The 18,958-nt window shown below is 27.9% G+C and overlaps 1 protein-coding gene across 1 annotated transcript in view; it reads right to left on the bottom strand.

Annotated features, from left to right (window-relative positions):
• LOC119681518 (sodium/iodide cotransporter) overlaps positions 1–18,958 on the bottom strand; it is a 106,049-nt gene that overhangs the window by 2,904 nt on the left and 84,187 nt on the right. The window contains exons 6-7 of the mRNA XM_038094738.1: positions 8,350–8,524; positions 4,373–4,508 (exon numbers count right to left, since the gene is read on the bottom strand). Coding sequence (XP_037950666.1) covers positions 4,373–4,508; positions 8,350–8,524 — 311 coding nt within the window. The remainder of the gene's footprint in view (positions 1–4,372; positions 4,509–8,349; positions 8,525–18,958) is intronic.

Raw genomic sequence — 18,958 nt, 5'->3', positions numbered from 1 at the left:
ATCAATTTGTGTCCCTTAGTCGGATTAGAGTGGTTCTCCAAGTCCGATTTCTTTAATAATAGGCAGTATAGAGCCTATCTTTCCTAGTCTTGGATCCTTATGGTTCATAAAATACCCTCCTAGGTGTTTCTTCCGCTTGTGTATCAGTGTCGAACACTCCCCAAGCACATGGTATGCAGTTTCTTTCTCTTGTCTACAACTTCAATGTGTAAATATAATTACAATAATTTTTCTGTTTTAAAAATTTAAAGAAATATTTAAAAAATATTTGAATTTTCTCTGAAATACATTTTCAATAGAAACTGAACTAGATAATCACTTTTCGATGAACTTCATTTCAAGTTTATTTTTTTGTACTTTGCGGCTTTTATTGCTTTTATTGCTTCCTCGTATGACAGAAAAAATACCTAATTTAGTATAAAACTATGTAAACATGATATTAGCATAACAAATAAGGGTATTATAAATATATTTTACATAAACAATAACACAAACAACAACATGTGGTAATGTTAAGTAAGCGGAAGGAATTTTAACGGAAGGAAGAACATAACAGAATCTTTCAAATCACCGGAAAAATGTGAAATGAGCAATAAATTTTGTTGTTTTGAGATTTTTTTCCGTTAAATTTTGGAAAAACCTTACTAAAAAGTACAACAAAAAGTTACAAAATTAAAGAAAATTGGCTTATCATCCTTTTTTGATGTCGGTATATATTATAATATAGGTTTCTATATACGAGTATGAGCAAATATTTATTTAAGTAGACAAGGAACCTAAGTCAATCATAAAATTTTAGTTTACTTTTTCAGTTTAATCCAGAAAAGCACAATTAAATTGGCATTATTACCACATTTTTACCTGTAACCGAAAAGTAGCAAAAGTTGGATGAAAACTTTTATCCTGTACAGTTACAATTTAAGGTACATGGTGGGCTATACGAGTATTCACACAGACATAAATACACAAACCCAGATTAAGTTGTAAATACACTTAAAGTAAACCAAACATATAATTTCACGTATAAACTTCTTTGAATCTCATAAACGGATCTTACCTCTCCGTGGTTTATGTTTATTGCAATCCCTGTCTTTTGCATATTTATTTTTAGAAATTTTTTATTATCCTTAAAATTCATAAAGGGTTTAAGAATTTTTTCATTTGCTGTTATTTTCTAGTTTTAAATGTTTTTGAACTTTAAGTTTTTTTCTAACTTTTAAAATTTGTCCAGGACTTTAACTTTTTTCTTAGAATTTTTCCTTACGGGTATGTATACTGGCATTTTTACGGGTATATTCACACTGTAAGTGAAAATGTTTGGCTTAAATGCAAATGTTGACTTGTATGTGCGATTATTTGTATTAAACAGGAGCTATGGAATAGTTTTGTATGTGCATAGATGTGTAAACATAAATTCTCAAGAGGCGAACACTTATGCGGGTAAAGGACTCGACCGTTTTATTATCTTTTACTCATATTGGTGACTATGAAACAGCTACAGACTTGGTAAAATGAACCAAGTCTAAAATGTTATTTAAACCAAAATTAGCTGGAAATAAAGAACAGCCCTGTTAATTTTTTTTCCTATGCCACTGAATTTCTATGTAAGTATGTGTGAGTGTTTGTTTTGGGCAGAGTGTAAGTAGCACTCAGTGCCATTTTGTTTTTCTTCAATCAAGTGACCATGCCTAACCGCCGCAGGATATTTTTCCTTGATATCGGTTGTTTGCGTTTTTGTGGCAAATATTTTTTGCCGATATTTTACACATTTATTATATATTTATCTCACAATTTCCTTTAAAATTTTTTTTTTTATTTTTCTTTTAAAATCTAAACACCCAATCTGATTTGTACGCTTTATTGCAATTTATAAAGATTATTTTTATTCAACATGTACAAAGTACAAACGTACAAGTGTAGAGGAGATAATCACTTCTAAGAGGTTTGCTTAATTCGTTATTTGTCTGCCTGAAGGAAGAAAATAATGTTCATATATTGCTTATTGCTGTGTTGAGTGTTTTGAAAATGTTATTTTTTGATGTTTAATTATAGAATTCCTTGTTAAAATGTTATTTAAAAAAATGGAAGATTCAAAGATAAATACTCATAAACGTCAAGATGAACTAGATTAGCAATCGAAGAGATTTTAATTGTAAATATTTATTAGACATTAAAATGTCAATTATAGGAATGAATTGCGAATATTTTCACAGCACTTCATTAAATAAAAATACAGCGTTGGGCTTAATGGGCTTAATAAATATAAGTCTAGGTTCATTTAAGTCTGGAATAGCGGCAGTAATAAAGAATAATCGAATAAATATATAACCATTAATTTGAACTATAATTTTAATAAATTTCGTTGAATCAGTAAGTTTCAAAACTAATTACTTTATAATAATATCAGTTTTATTTTTGCAAAGATAGATTTTATTCAGCAATATATGATATAGCAAAACAGCAAAACTTTTTAAATATTAGTATTTCTATTGCTGGTTCTATTGATAAATAAAAGTAACTGGCCACTACTAAAGTTAGATATACCTCTGAGAGAACTATAGGAAAAAACTAAGTGTGATTCTGAAGTAGCTTGAACATAGGCACGATAGGTGTTCAAGTGTCTCCTCCTCGAGCGCCGGTAGATATGTACTACAAGAAATGCCATAGGTGCAGTGGAAGACTGGCTTCAAGCCGTCCTATAGTCAGGTACATCGTTAGGACCAACATTGTTTTAGATACTTCTGATTTACTTCTTTGCACTAAGTCAGAGTTTCTACATTTGGGGTATAAACGTCATGCTGCTTTTAATCTGGCTGATGAAGAAATATTAGCTAATTTCTGTTCAAATATTGTATGTAAACATTCATCTGTGGTTGGCAGAAGCAGGTATTGATTCGCTCGAAGACGCGCTATGTCTCGCTGGCTCATCAGGTGGCTCGTTCCTCGCTGTAACAGTATGTTCAGGAACTCAAACTAGAGTTATCTTGGAGTTGACAAATCGTAATCTTAATAAGTTGAGAAATCGTCTACATTCGTGAAGTATCTTGGACGAGATGTAGACTGCCGATATTTGCCTGATTATCTGTGAAAATTATTTATATGTATATGAAAGTTCTTGCAGATTTTCTACTTCACTTGGTAAGAGATAATAATAAATAAAGAGCAATAAAAATCTCTTTGCATTACATATTTTTAGTTATGGCTTCAAATCAATTTAAATTCAAATTTATATTTAATTTTCAAAAAAACACATAGTTCTTGCATTCGCCAATGAATATTTTTGAAATAGTTTTTAGCATAACGAGATATGCCATTAAATGCCTAAGCAGAAAATAATGTATGAAAAAATGTGAAAAAAATGTGCAGAAAAATAAAAATAATAGCGAGAAATAAAAAAAAAAAAATTTCAAGTGACAATTACTCCTGCTGCGTATTAATGTCGCCGCCATATCAACAGTATTTCGAGTCGAGGCTGAGTCTGAGTTCTTGCTGTTCTTGTGGCTGCTAACATTGCCTGTACTGTTAATATTTAGCAGCATAATGAGCACTTCTTTAACACAACGCAACGGCACACAAATCAACACAGACATACACACTCATGCTAACAGCCATGTCAAGAGCAGCGCTCTTATTATTGGCGGTTAAGACAGCAAATATTAGACGCTGTGGTCTGTATGAATGGGAACATTTTAATAGTCACCATTCGTCAGCATAAATGAGTTGAGCAATAAGGAATTCGCATTTATTGTTTTTGCTTCTATTTTGAATGTTGTTGTTGTTGTTATTATTGCTATTATTGTTGTTGTCATATAAAGAAGCGACATTTTTGCGGCATGAAATTATTTATCGTCGTATTTTTGCGCATAATATGAATACTTTGTGGCTTGTGCCATTTTATAACTGCCACTTGTAAGCATTACCATCAATGTAAGCAGCACACACAATAACAAATCCACAGTGAAGTATGCCATTTAAATGCTTTTGTAGACTTTTCACAATCATTTTTTTATGATCCCTCACAATTCGAGTACAACATATTTGACATTTGAATTTTCTTGTATTTAAAATGGTTTTATGTTTTTATGCTACTAATTGAGCATTCATGATTGATTCTACGCTACCTAATCATTAATAATCATTTCCAAATTTAGTCTTTGCTTTAGCTTCGATAATACCAATGTATCGATAAATGTTTTGTTCCGAGAATATGAGCCTAAATAGAGCTATTGTTCAATGCTTTCATGTTTTTCGCTACAATGCTTGCAAATAAATGCTGCTAATGTACTATTAGCAGTGCTAGTGAAATGAGTAGGGCAATAAAGTTTTTGTGCTGTCGGAAAGAAACTATATCAATCATTTGCGAATTACTTACCATTATTGCGGTTCAATTCATACACTTGTTTTGGTCCGCCGCTCGCAATTATGCCTTTAATGATGACCACCATTGTAACAATAATTATTGTTATTGTTTGTATAACATCTGCATTAATAGCTGCCTTTAGGCCACCCTATAGAAGATATTAATACAGAAAAATTAATAAAATAATAAATAGAATAGAAAAGAATAATGCATAACAGTTTTAAGTAGTTTATTATTTATTTATATATGTGTACACATAGACATATGTACCCCTAAGATAGTTTACGAGGGTGGTGAACATGTTAAAATAATAAATTAATCAAAAATGAATTGAATAAATAAACTATAGTTTGCATCAAAAGAAACTTAACTATAAAACAATAAAATGGGTTTGTCATTTGGTAGCAATAGTAAAAAAATATCGTATAAGGTGGATTTTTTAAAATTATTTTAAAAAATTATATTATAAGCACAGATGAAAATGGATTTCTTAGTATTCATCTTGAAAAAAACAGAATGTTTAATACGCAACTCTGAATGATAGTTTAAAATTGTAGATCATTTAACAGAGTTTACTACTTTTTAATATAATTTGCATTCAAACAAAACCTTTACACTTAATGAGAAAACTATTGTAATCATGGAAGTATATTTAATAGACCTTTGTGTCCTTTGTATTATTATATTAAAATTTAACACATAAAAATTAAAAATGTTTTTTTTTTAAATAAATAAAAAATTATTTTTTATAAATTTGTGATAAATATTTAATTGTATTTTAATTTTTATAAAAAATTATTTGTATTATAGCTATTTCCGTTTACTTTGTAGACCATTTTCAGTGCACAGTGTAATAAAACGTATTGAATATTGGCTGTAATAACAATTTAGGTTAGGTTAGGTTCTACCGTCGATCCCTAGTGGATCCACCTAGGCCTAAAGGCTCATTGTGTTATCATATATATAGGATAATAACAATTTATTAATATATATAATATTAGCATAACATAATATGAATTTTAAGTAAATATATTAAACTGTTCTCAATTTTTATTTAAAAAAATGTACATGTATTAAATGTACCATTAATTTCATCTTTCCAAATTCTTTTATGTATTTGTCCTCGTAATATTTTTTTTTATATATCAAATCACTTTATATAATATTCTGTGAATTGGTAATCTACTTTTACTGTAACTACGCTGTGTTTATAGTATTTAACAGTGTGGTTATGTGATCAAGATTCAAGTATATATTAAAAGCTACTAGGGAATTAAAATACCTACGGTTACTCTTAAACTGCACCATAATATTTTTATTGCATTTTATATTTTATTCTTAAAAAGAGACGAAATTAAAAGAAAATTGCTTCGAGCAAAATACGAATACAGTCTGAAAATGTTTACGAGTATTATGTCAAGTACAGTACAAACAAATATAAAGTTTTGAAGAGTTTGGTATTGATATATACTAAGAATATTATATAAAATCTGTCTTTCATGTATGTTTAATATTAATAAACAAATAAAAAAGAGTGAGATATAATATAAATAACTAAATAATTAATAAAATGATTACGATTAAATATGTTAATCGTAATTGAGAGTCTGTGCGTAAGTTATCCTTGATGATCTCAATTAATTGACACTGTAAGAAGTTTGTTTTGGTAGTAGGTATGACCCAAGTTCAATTACGGAAGTGTCACTGTACGACGTACTATTTGTATATATTTTTAAAGTTTCATATATATTTCACACTTTTTGATTACATTCCTTGTGTGGCAGTAAAATTTTTTTTGGTCAAATGTGCAAATATCCTACGGCAAACGTAAACAGGAATTTAATTTGGTTACTGGAAAACATATGTTTCAAATAGTAAAATGGAATTACAAATAAAATGGCTATGCTGAAGTCGTACAAAACGGTCAACACATGCCAACATAATAAAATTTTTGTAGAAAAATTTGCCAGCGTTATGTGAAGTAAATAAATGTGTGTAAAAATATTCCTACAACCACACAATTTTTTTTTTTCACCACAGAAATGTTCACAGTTATTTTAAATATGCAGCGAACATAATAATTTTATAATATTTTAGTAAAAACTGTTAAGATAATATAAAATTTAATTAAGCAAGCTTTTTTTTAACATTTTTTCAGAAAAAAAATAACCACTTACAGTTTCAGTAACTGTTCTTCTTTGCGTGTGGAATAAAAATGTTGTTTAATGGTAGTTTCAATTAGGAACTTAACATGAATGTATCAAAAATTTACACATAAAATATATGTGTAAATAAAATAAAAAGAAAAAAAAATTTACACAGAAAGTATATTGCACTTAAATTAAATTTAAATTTAATTTTTTGTTTTGTTTAATTATTTTTTACAGTTCAACAGAACAAAAATTAGTTCAAGAGTCAACTAGTCTGTCCAAAAAAGTAATTAAAAAAATCATGTATATATTATGTATATGAATTTAAATCTTTTTATATTTAATAAAAACTATATTCAAACGAAATTGCTTTAATTACATGTATGAAGTACAAACATACACTGTCTGACGGTACACTGATTCATGTAAATAACATGTAACGATTTTTTTTATTAATAACAAATAAAAAGTAAAAAAAAGGTTATGCTAACTTTTTTTTAAAGTAAATTACAATGTTTTCTGATTTAATAAAAAATCATGATTTTTTATTTAATTGCAGTTGTCGAAATTTAATCCACAAATAAATGATTAAAAAATATATTGCAAAGTTAACATTATAGAAAAAAAATTGATGAAAATTGCTTACTGCGAATATAATGGATTTGTTATAAAAATCCGTATTGCAAATTCGGCAATTCATTCTTTCAAATAGGATTTTTTTTTGGCTTTAAACATTAAAAGTTAATCAATAATTTATAGGAAATACTCAATGTTAATAAAAACTTGAGTTCTGCACTCGTAGAATTGTAGAAAAGAATACTGTCTGTTCATGGACTTTAAACATAAAAAAGGACATTTGCTTTTATTAACACTGAGATCAGTAGTAGTGTAACGTTGGAGTAGTAAAGTTGGTAGTTTACTGGACATAGTAGAAAAGACATTCCATTTACTAAAATAATCCTTATGAGTAGTTATAAGTGATAAAATTTTATTAATAATATTTTTATAAATTATTTTATTTTATTTGCAAACTAATTTTGAAGCAATAAACGAATTTTTGTGTAACAGATAAAGACAAGAATAATTGATCACCTTTGAAATTTTCTATTATAAAATTACCATACCATTAAATTCTGCTTAGTAAGTTCAGACACCATTTTAATTTCATTGTAGATCTAACAATCCACAATGGACAATAGTCCATAAGTTTTTTATATGCAATTTTCAAATTATAATACTATAATATATAAAGTAATTTGCTTAAATGAAAATATATGGTCTTATAACCTAGTAAAGGACAAAACTACTTGTAAATTTGGAAGAGATTTTGTAGAAATAAAACTTATACATAAATAATAGCATTCCAATGATGAACAAGAACAAGAAGAAAAAGATAATTACTCAAATAATTTCTTAAGTAGAACTAACTTGGATTTTAAAGACAGATTTTCAAGCTTTTGAAAATTAATATATAAAGAAATTTTCTTTCGATTATTACGATTCTTACAATACATAATTTATTTATTAGATATATAACTTAAATAATTTAAAAATTAAATAAATGAACTTGATCAAAGAGTAATGTAAGTCAAAGGTCTTTAAAATAATTTCGATATACTAGCAAACACATGCAGTGCCTTATACTAAAGTGAAAAAGAGTATCATATTTAAAATATATAAAATTCATAACTACTTTTTAAAATAAAATAATTTTCTTTTTGCTAGTTTGTGTGTTAAGCTATGTAAGCATATAAAATATGTATGAAAAAGTTTTCCATATGCGAAAATTTTATAACGGTTTCACAGGAGTAAACTCACGCCACAAATATCAACACTTACCATAATGGTGAAAAATATGCAAATTGTTGACATGCCAATAATTGAGGCCCAATATGGTATGCCAATCACTGTCGCAAGGGCCACTGTCGGCGTATAGACTGTGATAGCCAACGAACATATTTGGCGTGCAATATATGTGGCCGAGGCCAGGCAACGTACCAAGCGGCTTTTGAATCTGAAAATGCAAAAATGTAACAAATTAAATATAATGAATAATTTAAGAGCAAGCACATAAGTCAATATTAATAAAGTAAATATTGGTTATTTATTGGTAACGGAATAAAATTTATTTTACTAAAAGTTTCACTAAAAAAAATAATTGTTAAAATATAATATATTTTATTAAGAAATATATAGAGTGGTTAGTGGTATTTTAAACTTAGTTTCTCATAAAGTTCTCAATATAACTATAACAAAATTCGTATTTATTTAAATCTTAAAATTGTGTAAAATAAACGAGAAATTTTGTTTAGCAAATATTGGTAATAAACAACCTCTTATTTTCTCTACCAAACGATTTTTTTAGTTTGTTGAACTAAAAACTTATATGCGGAATGTGTGGAGCATTTTAAATAAACACCCAAATTAACGCAAGTTCTGAAAAATGTGCGAACATAAAAGTCTAGTACGTCTTTGGGTCAGTTGTTTAAGAAGTCCTGACTTTGAACTTCAAATTTGGCAGGGCAAGAGTTCGATTCCTGGTACTTGAATTATTCCCAAGACCATTGATGATGAGTATTTCATAATATTCGAAACAGCTGTGTGTTCAAGCAAAAATTTAATTAATTAAAATAATATAAAAATGAAATTTTGTTGTTGTAGTTCACTACTATTCGAAAAACATCTTTATAAATACGCTGCATAATATAAAAAATGAATTAAGTTTAAATACAAAATACATTTTAAACTATATTTAACTTAAGACAATAGAACTGCTATAAATTTCAATGCTTATAGAGGCTTCATATTGAGTGAAGTTATTATGTACATAACATCCTTAAGACTTAACATATTAACTCTAAATAAATACTTAAATCTTTTTATTAAAAAGTTTTAATTAAAATCCTTTAATAAAAGTTTTATTAACTGAAATGATTATATTAAGTTTAAAGTTTTCCCCTTGAGCGGAAACCCTTTATTCACCTGTCATAATTTACCATTTCAGTGTTACGTGTTTGCGGTGATGTTGAAATCTTTTTATAACACCGGTTTTTTTGTTGTTGTTGTGGGACGAAACGTTCTTAAGTGAAACCAAAATTTATGTTTGCACACAAATCAAGCTAAAAATGGCAATGAAAAATTGCTGTAAATGCCGGGTTAAAATCCTGCGGATGTTCTACTAAATTATACACGCATGCCAAGATATACGCATTTAAGGTATGTGCATTCATGGATAACTAGGTACTCTAATAAAAGAATGGTCTGCACTATGAACGATAGATGTTTTATGAATGCTCCAGTTATACATAAATGCGTAATCTTTTCATTATTGTTTTTGTGGTGCTCATAAAAATGGCGAATTCCCTTATATATCCTAGCGGAACTTGCTAAATAAGCGCTGCGCGGTACACTAATTTAAGTGAATATATGCATGTATGATTCTTGAATATAAAATTATTAGCATTAACGTTTTCAGCAAATATATAAGCTCTTAAACTCAGCATAAGTATTTTTAATGTATATGTTGTGCTGTGCTTCAAATTCGGGAAATGCTTTTATCGTTTTTAGTCTTCATATATTTGCGAACTTAATATCCGCTTTAAGTAGCACTTAAAAACGCATTTTTTATTTTCATTAAATGCCGGGTATCAGCCATTTATATTTCTAGTTGGTATTTTAATTTCTAATAAATGCAGCTTGCGCTCTCTGCCTTAGTGTTTTAGTGTTTTTATGGAAATGAATTGTGGTACTTAGGCATAAAACGATTACGACAGTATTTAAAGTCTTTATTGTAAATATTTTATGGAGTTCTGCATTCAAAAAGATAATAGGAGCCGATACTGAGGTATGAAAAAACTAAAATTTTTATAAAATAAATCATTTTAATAGATTTTGTTTATATAAAATTATAAATATATTTTTCATTTTTCATTCATATTTTCATTCATAAACCTATTCAGAAAAGATACTGAAGTCTGAAAAAATTAAAATTTTTATAAAATAAATCATTTTAGTATATTTTTTTTTATACAACATAATAAATTTCTTGTGTGTCTTTTATCCATAAAGATAATAGGAGAAGATACTGAAGCAGGTAAACACTAATATTTTTATAAAATAAATTTATTTTTATATAAAAAATTATAAATTTTTTTGCGTCTTTTGTTCATAAAGATAATAGGAGAAGATACTGAGACACGAAAAAAATTAAATTTGTGAAAAAAAATTTATAAACTATAAACCATATAATTTATAAATTATTTATAAACCCAAAAACAAAGTAAAAAATAAAAAAAATAAAATAAAATATATATGAAATAAAATTATATTTCAAAAAGTATTTTTTGATTATGATTCAAAACACATCTTCTAAAAAAATGTATTGATTCGATATAATTAGTGTAGAAGAAAAAATAACGTTAAAATGATATGATATGAAAAATGAAGGTTCAATTCTTACATTGAAACAATTAAAAAAAACTTGATTTAAATTACACATATATTTCAGCAACAATATGATTATAGATGCATTCCACAAGAAATATGATATTTCCTTAGTAACCAGTACAAGAGCGATATGAACTTTATACTCCAAATGTAGAACCTCTCACTTAGTCCATAATAGTAAGTAAGCAAATTGAGACCTTATTTGCTGCTCTGAATCTTATTAATTCAAATAATTCAGCAATATTATGATTGTAGATATTTTCTACAAGAAATTTTATATGATAATATTTCTTGAGCAGCTAGGTCAAGATCGAACTGTCTAAAATTACATCGATTTTAACGGAACACTGAATTATTAAAGGGCATTAAGCTAAGCTGGACTTAACCTGTAGAGTTTTTTGTAGTACATGTCTATAGGCGCTCGAGGAGGGGGCCACGGAATATCTGTGGTGTCTATAATCAGGCTTATCCCAAACAACGCTTAAGTATTTGTCTATTTTCAGGCTTGTTCCGAACAAGGCTTAAGTATTTTAGCATCTCATTGTGTAATTCACTCAATGTTGTTTCCAACATTAGTGTTGGCTATATATTTCTATTTATCAATGCGTGGAGCTGGTTCTAATATGCCCCACTTTCTATTCATAATAACGAGGAATGTACAACCAAAACACTATTGAAGATAATTAAGAAGGATTTGATTCTCTATCTACTTCACTTTTAACTTATGATTGCAGAAGTATTCCTTCAACTACTCCTTACATTATTGTTCCAAAAAACATAGAAAGCTGTGATATAAATGAAATGTTGATAACGTAAGTAGAAGATATGTAAGTTTAAATAAATGGTTTGCCGTCAGATTCTTTAAAAAGTTCAATAAAAATGATAATCGATTTTTAGTTGATTTTTTCATATTAAAAAAATGTAAAATCTCAAAACCACAAGAAAGAAAACTAATAATACAAAAGTCTCTCTAACATATTCATACAGTGACATAAGACAATAATTACTTCCAGCTTAATATTATTGTAATATCTTATGTCATTCACAATATTATTTTTTTGCAAACACTGAAAAAAAATTCACAACATGATAATGGCTCATAACTTCTTTAGTATAAGACCACTTTCGACCGATGCAAATACTTTTAGTTGTCAGTCAATTTGTAAATAAAATCTAGTTTCATGCAATTTCACAAAGTATAACCAACAAGAGGAAAGTAAAATATTCTTACAGATAGTCCACTTGTGCACGTGCGGAAGGTGTAAATAACAAGAGCTATGAAGAATTTACTTAACCATAATCCAATATCACACCAGAATTTTCTAAAACACTTTCTTAACCTCTGCTGTAAAGGAATTTTCCTAAAACAGAATCTTTATGTGCAATTAAATATTAAATTATTCATAAAATAAAGGTAATGCAGATGGTCGTAAAAACATAAATGCATAAAATATCCTAAAATTTTCAAGTTGAGAAATTAAGCTCTTAAGGCAGCATTTATAAATATTTTACATATTTGCTCCTCTTCTTTATATCCTTGTTTTTGTGGTTGTCTTCAATCTACAGAGTTCTGTACTTAGAATATTATATGTGAATATTTTCCATAAGTGTTTTTCATATCGTATCATGATTACAATGACATATTCGTATACATATACATATATATATATTTGTGCATTTAAGCACAACAAAACAAGTTGAAGTGCAATTGAATTGCATATTTTTGCCATATCAGCTATAAACATCTTATTGTCCATTTGCAATAATTTTTCTATTTTGTAATAAACTTAAACAAATGCGTATACTTTCATATCCATATATATAAATTTGTAATAATATAACACAATATATATGGTATTGTATATATAAATCTTATTATAGTATATATTTTTTTGTTCTTGGCAACAATAAAGTATAATTGCACATATTATTTGTTCCGTCAGATTTTTACAAATACTCGTATGAGCGTTCACATTGTGTACCACAGGACGTATGAGTGATGTATGAACAATAAATGAATGAGACAACAATTTTAAAACATTTCTTTTTAATCGAAATAATTAAAAACAAATGCAATCATTTGGACTTATACATATTATTTAAGAATTGCTACTGTTATAATATTATAATTAATAGTATTTAAAGCAGATATATAATTGCTGTCCTTCAGAAGTGTAATAAGATTTTAGCTTCATATTTATAATAAATTAAAAATAATAACATCCTCAGGGACCACAAGTTTGATTTGATCAAAACATACATAAGGAAACTATTTACGAAAACCAACAGGCTTACCTCCCCCAGGTTCCTCGGGGAGGTATGCAGATCTGAGGTCAGTTATTGCTTAGTGTGCTAAAGTGATAAATAATAATTCAGGGCGTAGAGAGAGGTTATGAAGAAACCTTGCAGTGAATAGAGAGTAAAACTGCTTAAGTGTATTGACTCAACTAGTCTCAACATATTAATAATAATAGTAATAAACTAATGAAATAGTGATTTTGATTACGTTATCCATACATTTTTTTTTTTATTTTCAAATATATTTTATCTAAAAAATTTAAGGTAAAAGATTATAAAATAAATATTTTAAAAAATTGCAAGGAAATACAATAAATCTTTGGTTATTGTATTATTGTACGAAATGTTATTCTATGAATTGTACTGAATATAGAAAATTAAAAAATGTAAGAAAAATTAATAATAAATTATATACATAAATTTCTAAAAATAATTAATATTTGCTCAATGCAACATACTATATATTATTCAATTTTATAACAGATTTTTTATGTATTGATTGGAAATATGAATAATAGTATGAATATATAAAATGTTAATAAATTATATAGAATTTCAATTAAATTGAATATTCTTTATGTAATAAAAAAATTTTTTATTTATTATCAAATTTATTTTTGCACACACGTAGTGTAGACTTACATATTAAATTTTTGTTTTGTTCCTTTGGACAATCTACTGCAATTTATAAAATTTTTTTTAAATAAATTATTATGCGAAAATACTTTGTATTTTGCACGGATATTGTCACCGATTGACTATTACCGTCAATATTATATATAATTGGAAAGTAAATTAAATTTGCGATAAGTAGTTAAATTTTTCTAAATACATAAAAGTATATTTAATTATTGAGTATAAATTATATTTAACATTAAAAACTTGTTATAAATAATAATAAAAATAATTTGTTGCAGCTTTATTAAATTTTATTAACTATTTAATTTATTACTTTATAAATATAGTGTATTTATAGTGTAGTTGTGAACATGTTAATCTATTATTTATTTAGTATCATTGCGGTCTCTTTTTCGTATAGATGAAATCTTGCCTTTGGCAGAAGATATAAAATATTATGGAATGCAGTTTAATTGAAATGTTATATCTTGTAGTACAGACAAAATGTTATCTTTTAGAGTATAAAAGTACATAGGAGGTATTGTGTCATAAAGAGCTTTGTTCAAACTAAAATGCTATTTCTTGTAACATAAACAAGTGCTATCTCTTAAGGTATAAAAGTTTATACGTAGTATTATGTCCTAAAGCTGACTACCTACGGAATTGAGCTGTTGAGTTTTTCTGCGCTTATACAACATTTTCACACATAGCCCTCAGGCTGTTTTCTATAAACCCTACTATTTGAAGAACCTGGATTAAATGTATCTAAACGACTTATACACAGAGAAATCTACTTAGAAGCTATATATATTTCAGTAAATTAAGTTTGAAGTTTTCGTTGAGGAATAGAAATAGCTAATATACTACTTACTTTGCCATGTGGGTTATATTTACTTATTTGTTAACCTGTTTCAAGAAGTGTTCGATAATTAATTTTCTACTTTGATTTGAACACGATTTTTTAATCGTTATACTGAGGTTTTCATAAAAATCTCGCCATCATATTAAATACATGAGTAGTAGAAATATGATGTAGTAGTAGTTAGTGGCTGGAAAGAGCAATTCAGACTGATTGGAATAATACAATTGCCTGCAGACAAGCTAAAGAATCCATGCTATGTTGATCAACAGCCAGAACTAGGAAGCTACTTATGCTGAACAGAAGTGGCATCCGATGTGTCACAGGATTCTTCACTGGGCACTGCGGAGTTAAAAAGCATTTGTTGAACCTAAGTATTACTAGAGACGTTAGCTACAGACTTTATTGCGAAGAAGAGGAAACAGCAGAATATATTTTGTGTTACTGTGATAGTCGCGCCAGACTCAGACTTCGGTACTTACCCACTGCCTATCCACTTATAACGGAATTAAGCAACATATTTGCAAAGGATATAATGGTGTTCTTAACTGCTACTCGTCTATGGAACTAAAGTGGGTACGTCACAATAATCCTCAAAGGATGCAGTGACGTGGTGACAAGTTCCCAACGCGTTTCAAAATCGAACTTAAGAAGTAGTTAATTTAAGTGACATATTCTTCAATCTATATTAATTAAAATTAAATTATTAATTTCTAATGATATAGTAAAATACTTTCTGAGTATATATTCTAAATACCGCAATTAATAAAACACAAACGAACTTAAGAGTCAGAATTCAATTACCTTTAATACCATTTTTATTTCACTTCATAAATAATTGCTGTGCTGATATTTTTGCAAAATTATTTATTTATGATGTGCGCTTAACATTTCTTTTACATTAAGGCGACCTTCCTTACTGCTACCGAACAAACCTTTCAACTTAGCGCTGTTAAATTATGCGCGCATTTCTTTTAACTACATAAAGGGATAAAAGAGCAATAATAAATAAAAGTGCGAAGTTACAAAAACAAAAGTAAATCTCACGAAAAGCGGAATGAAGAGGAGAAAAAAATATAAACAAAACCATTTGACAATAAACTAAATTTGCTTTCCAACAAACACATACACACACACATAGAATGTTAACGAATTTTTATTGAGTTTTGTGGTGGAAATCAGCATAAGAACAGAGCAGAGTAGAGCAGGAATGCTGGAGTAAACTTAACATCATCCATGCAAAATATTTGTACGCAAAGATATTTGCACAAAGTATGCTCATATAAATTTAAGGGGTTATTTAGAGGTCGTTTTGGAGGGCGGAAATGGCATTTTACTTAGTGTTTGTTAGACGCACTTAAGACGACTTTTATCGCACTTGCTAAAGCATAAACAAACGTTAACATACACATAGGCACACATATACGAGTATCCCTGAATGAATATATTAACAAATATTTTGCGTAAACTGACAATCAAGTATTACAAGGACTACGATGACTATATGTGTATATATATAGTAGAAATATATACATTTCTATAAACGATGAATTTTTATTTTTACTTACATTTACGCATTATCCCATATGTATGCCATACTAGAATAGTTAGTGGTGTGCCTAAAATGAATTACAGTTCACAAACAGATTATTTGTGAAATTAACTGCGCCCAATGAACGTTACTACGGTTATGAGTCCTTATGGACCGATTAACGAGTAGTTAGACATTCGTGTTAGATTCGGTTTGTATGCGACAATAATAAAAATGATCTATGTTTTGGCGGGTAACAGGCACAAGGTAAGCATTATTAGGGGTAATACTGATTTGTTGGTGTTAAAAAGTTCTGCTTATTTTTATATTGAACAATAAATTTTTTGGTGTAATGCCATAAGTCAAATGAGAAAGTAGTACTAAATTTAGAACATTTATCTTTAGTACCAAGTCAATAGATTTGTAATATATATAAGTACACATAAATTTGGTTAAATACTTAAGTCAGAGTGACTTAATCCAAACTAATAATACAGTTTATTAATATTTTGTGTTTGTTTCTAAATACAAGCATATTTTGTTGATATAATGTTATATAAAAATAGTACGATTGGAGATTTGGCACACTTGGTACATATTGCCAGAGAGAACTTCAAAAACATTATTTTAAACATATTGTAATTTATATAATTGTATTACATTAAATTTTAAAATAAACAATTATAGATTTTCATGGAACATAGAAGCAAAATAATGCAAGTTTTTTATAGCGTGTTTTGATACATAAAGGGTATACAGAGGCATAGACCAATGTTCGCTAGTTACGCGGAAGATTAGTTTACTTACACTCTAATAAGAAGAGTCTAATATTATTATTCAACTATAAACAATTTCTAAGGATCTTTTGGTAATGATACTTTTATTTTGAGTTCGTAATTCAGCGTAACATTTTTGAATGAGATTGAACTTATCATATCTCTGATTAACATATTGGGGTTATGACATTGATACTTTACGCCTTTTAGTGAATGCCAGATAATATCAGAGTATTTCCTCTTTTGTTCTGTACTTTGTTTCCTTCTTGCTCTGATTAATGGGTACAAGTTTTTGACATATCTCTTTATTAGACAGTGTCCCGTCATCATGGAATATGAACATCAAACTTTACCAATTCGTTGCTCTTTTTATTTCTGTGATCGAATCATATCATACATATAATTTGACTTATGTGTTTTTTATTCCAACTCTGGTTGGAAGGGTACCATTCCATACAATTAAAAATATACGTAACATACATACATATGTCAACAGCAGTACTCGGACACTTAAGGTATGCCTATGTTGATAGGTCATAAAGTTTGGAACATTTTCGGGATTACAATTAGTTGAAATATATCCATGACTTGATATATATTTGTTACGATATAAAATCAATAATCGTAACGAGATGGCATCATTAAGGTGATCAGCTGTTTTTATGTGGAAAAGATAGTAAGGAGACGCGTGCACATTTTTAACAAAAAATATAGAGATTTAAGTAATTGTAATTTAGAATGTATAATTGAATAAATAAAATAAAAGTTTCTGAACAATGAAATATAACAATATTTATGAATTAAGATCTTGAAATATGAAATTATAAAATAAATCATAATCCCTGCCTTCAATTAAATAGTCGAACTGAAAATCGCAGTGACTCTATGACGTCTTACAATTTGCTTGTATATAAAAAATTTTTTTTTTAAAATATTATCAAAAATTTTAACAATAACTGACACCAAACCTGGTTAAATTTAATTTTTGTTCATAAAATTATACTAATTTAGCTTTAAATAACTGGGAGTGTTGAAGTCCAGTCAAACTATTGTTTATCTAACCCTTTATGTATTACGTACGCTTGAAGAATTATATTTAATAAATGTGATTATTAAATAAAAATGATGGAAATTAATATTTTTTCTCTTGTTTCAGTACATGATACTGAAGAATATACATAAAAAGCTGATACTGAATTTACTGCACGCATATGTGCTGTCAATAAAAGTTCTTCAAAAGGCACTCAATTACTAGACTGACAGTAGTTGCAGAATTTAAAAAGGATGACAAAGAGAAAAAGAAGTAAAAGTAAAATAAACGTACGAAACAGTAAGATCGTGAACATTACCAATTAAAACTATGAAAAATTTAATTTGTATCGACGGGTGCACGACGGGAGAAATAGTAGTGTGTAGTGTTCATAAATTTAATGATATTCGACGTACGCAACAGTATGGGACTAACGCAATCTGCATGCATATTGAATTTAAAGTGTTCGCAACTCTTATATGGAAAGCATACGAGAATATGATGCATTGTTATGCGCACGTCCTTGCAACAGATATTACAGTAAACAGGACAGTAACATCTACAACAACAATGACTGTGGCGCAGCATGAATATTACTTGCAAGCAGCAGTAATTCTAAAAGCTTTGTGAGCAATAACAAAAGCAGCAAAAATTTTAACCAGCAGCAAAATACCACCAACAAAATACCAGCAACAAAATGCCAGCGACAAAATGCCAGCGACAAAATTACAGCAGCAAAATGACAACAATAGTAGAGAGCATTTTTATAGGAAAGATGCCATTGAGAAAATAAGTGCCATAACGTGTCGCAATTACACTTTAGCATTAACAATTTTTCATATAAAGAATAAAACCAATTTTTTTGGTGTACTTTTAAAATTTATCCTCCA

The sequence above is a fragment of the Teleopsis dalmanni genome, chromosome 2, assembly GCF_002237135.1.
Source record: "Teleopsis dalmanni isolate 2A chromosome 2, ASM223713v2, whole genome shotgun sequence".
Classification (NCBI taxonomy): Eukaryota; Metazoa; Arthropoda; class Insecta; order Diptera; family Diopsidae; genus Teleopsis; species Teleopsis dalmanni.
The sequence above is the reverse complement of the archived record's forward strand: the minus strand, read 5'-3'. Positions and strand labels throughout refer to the sequence as shown.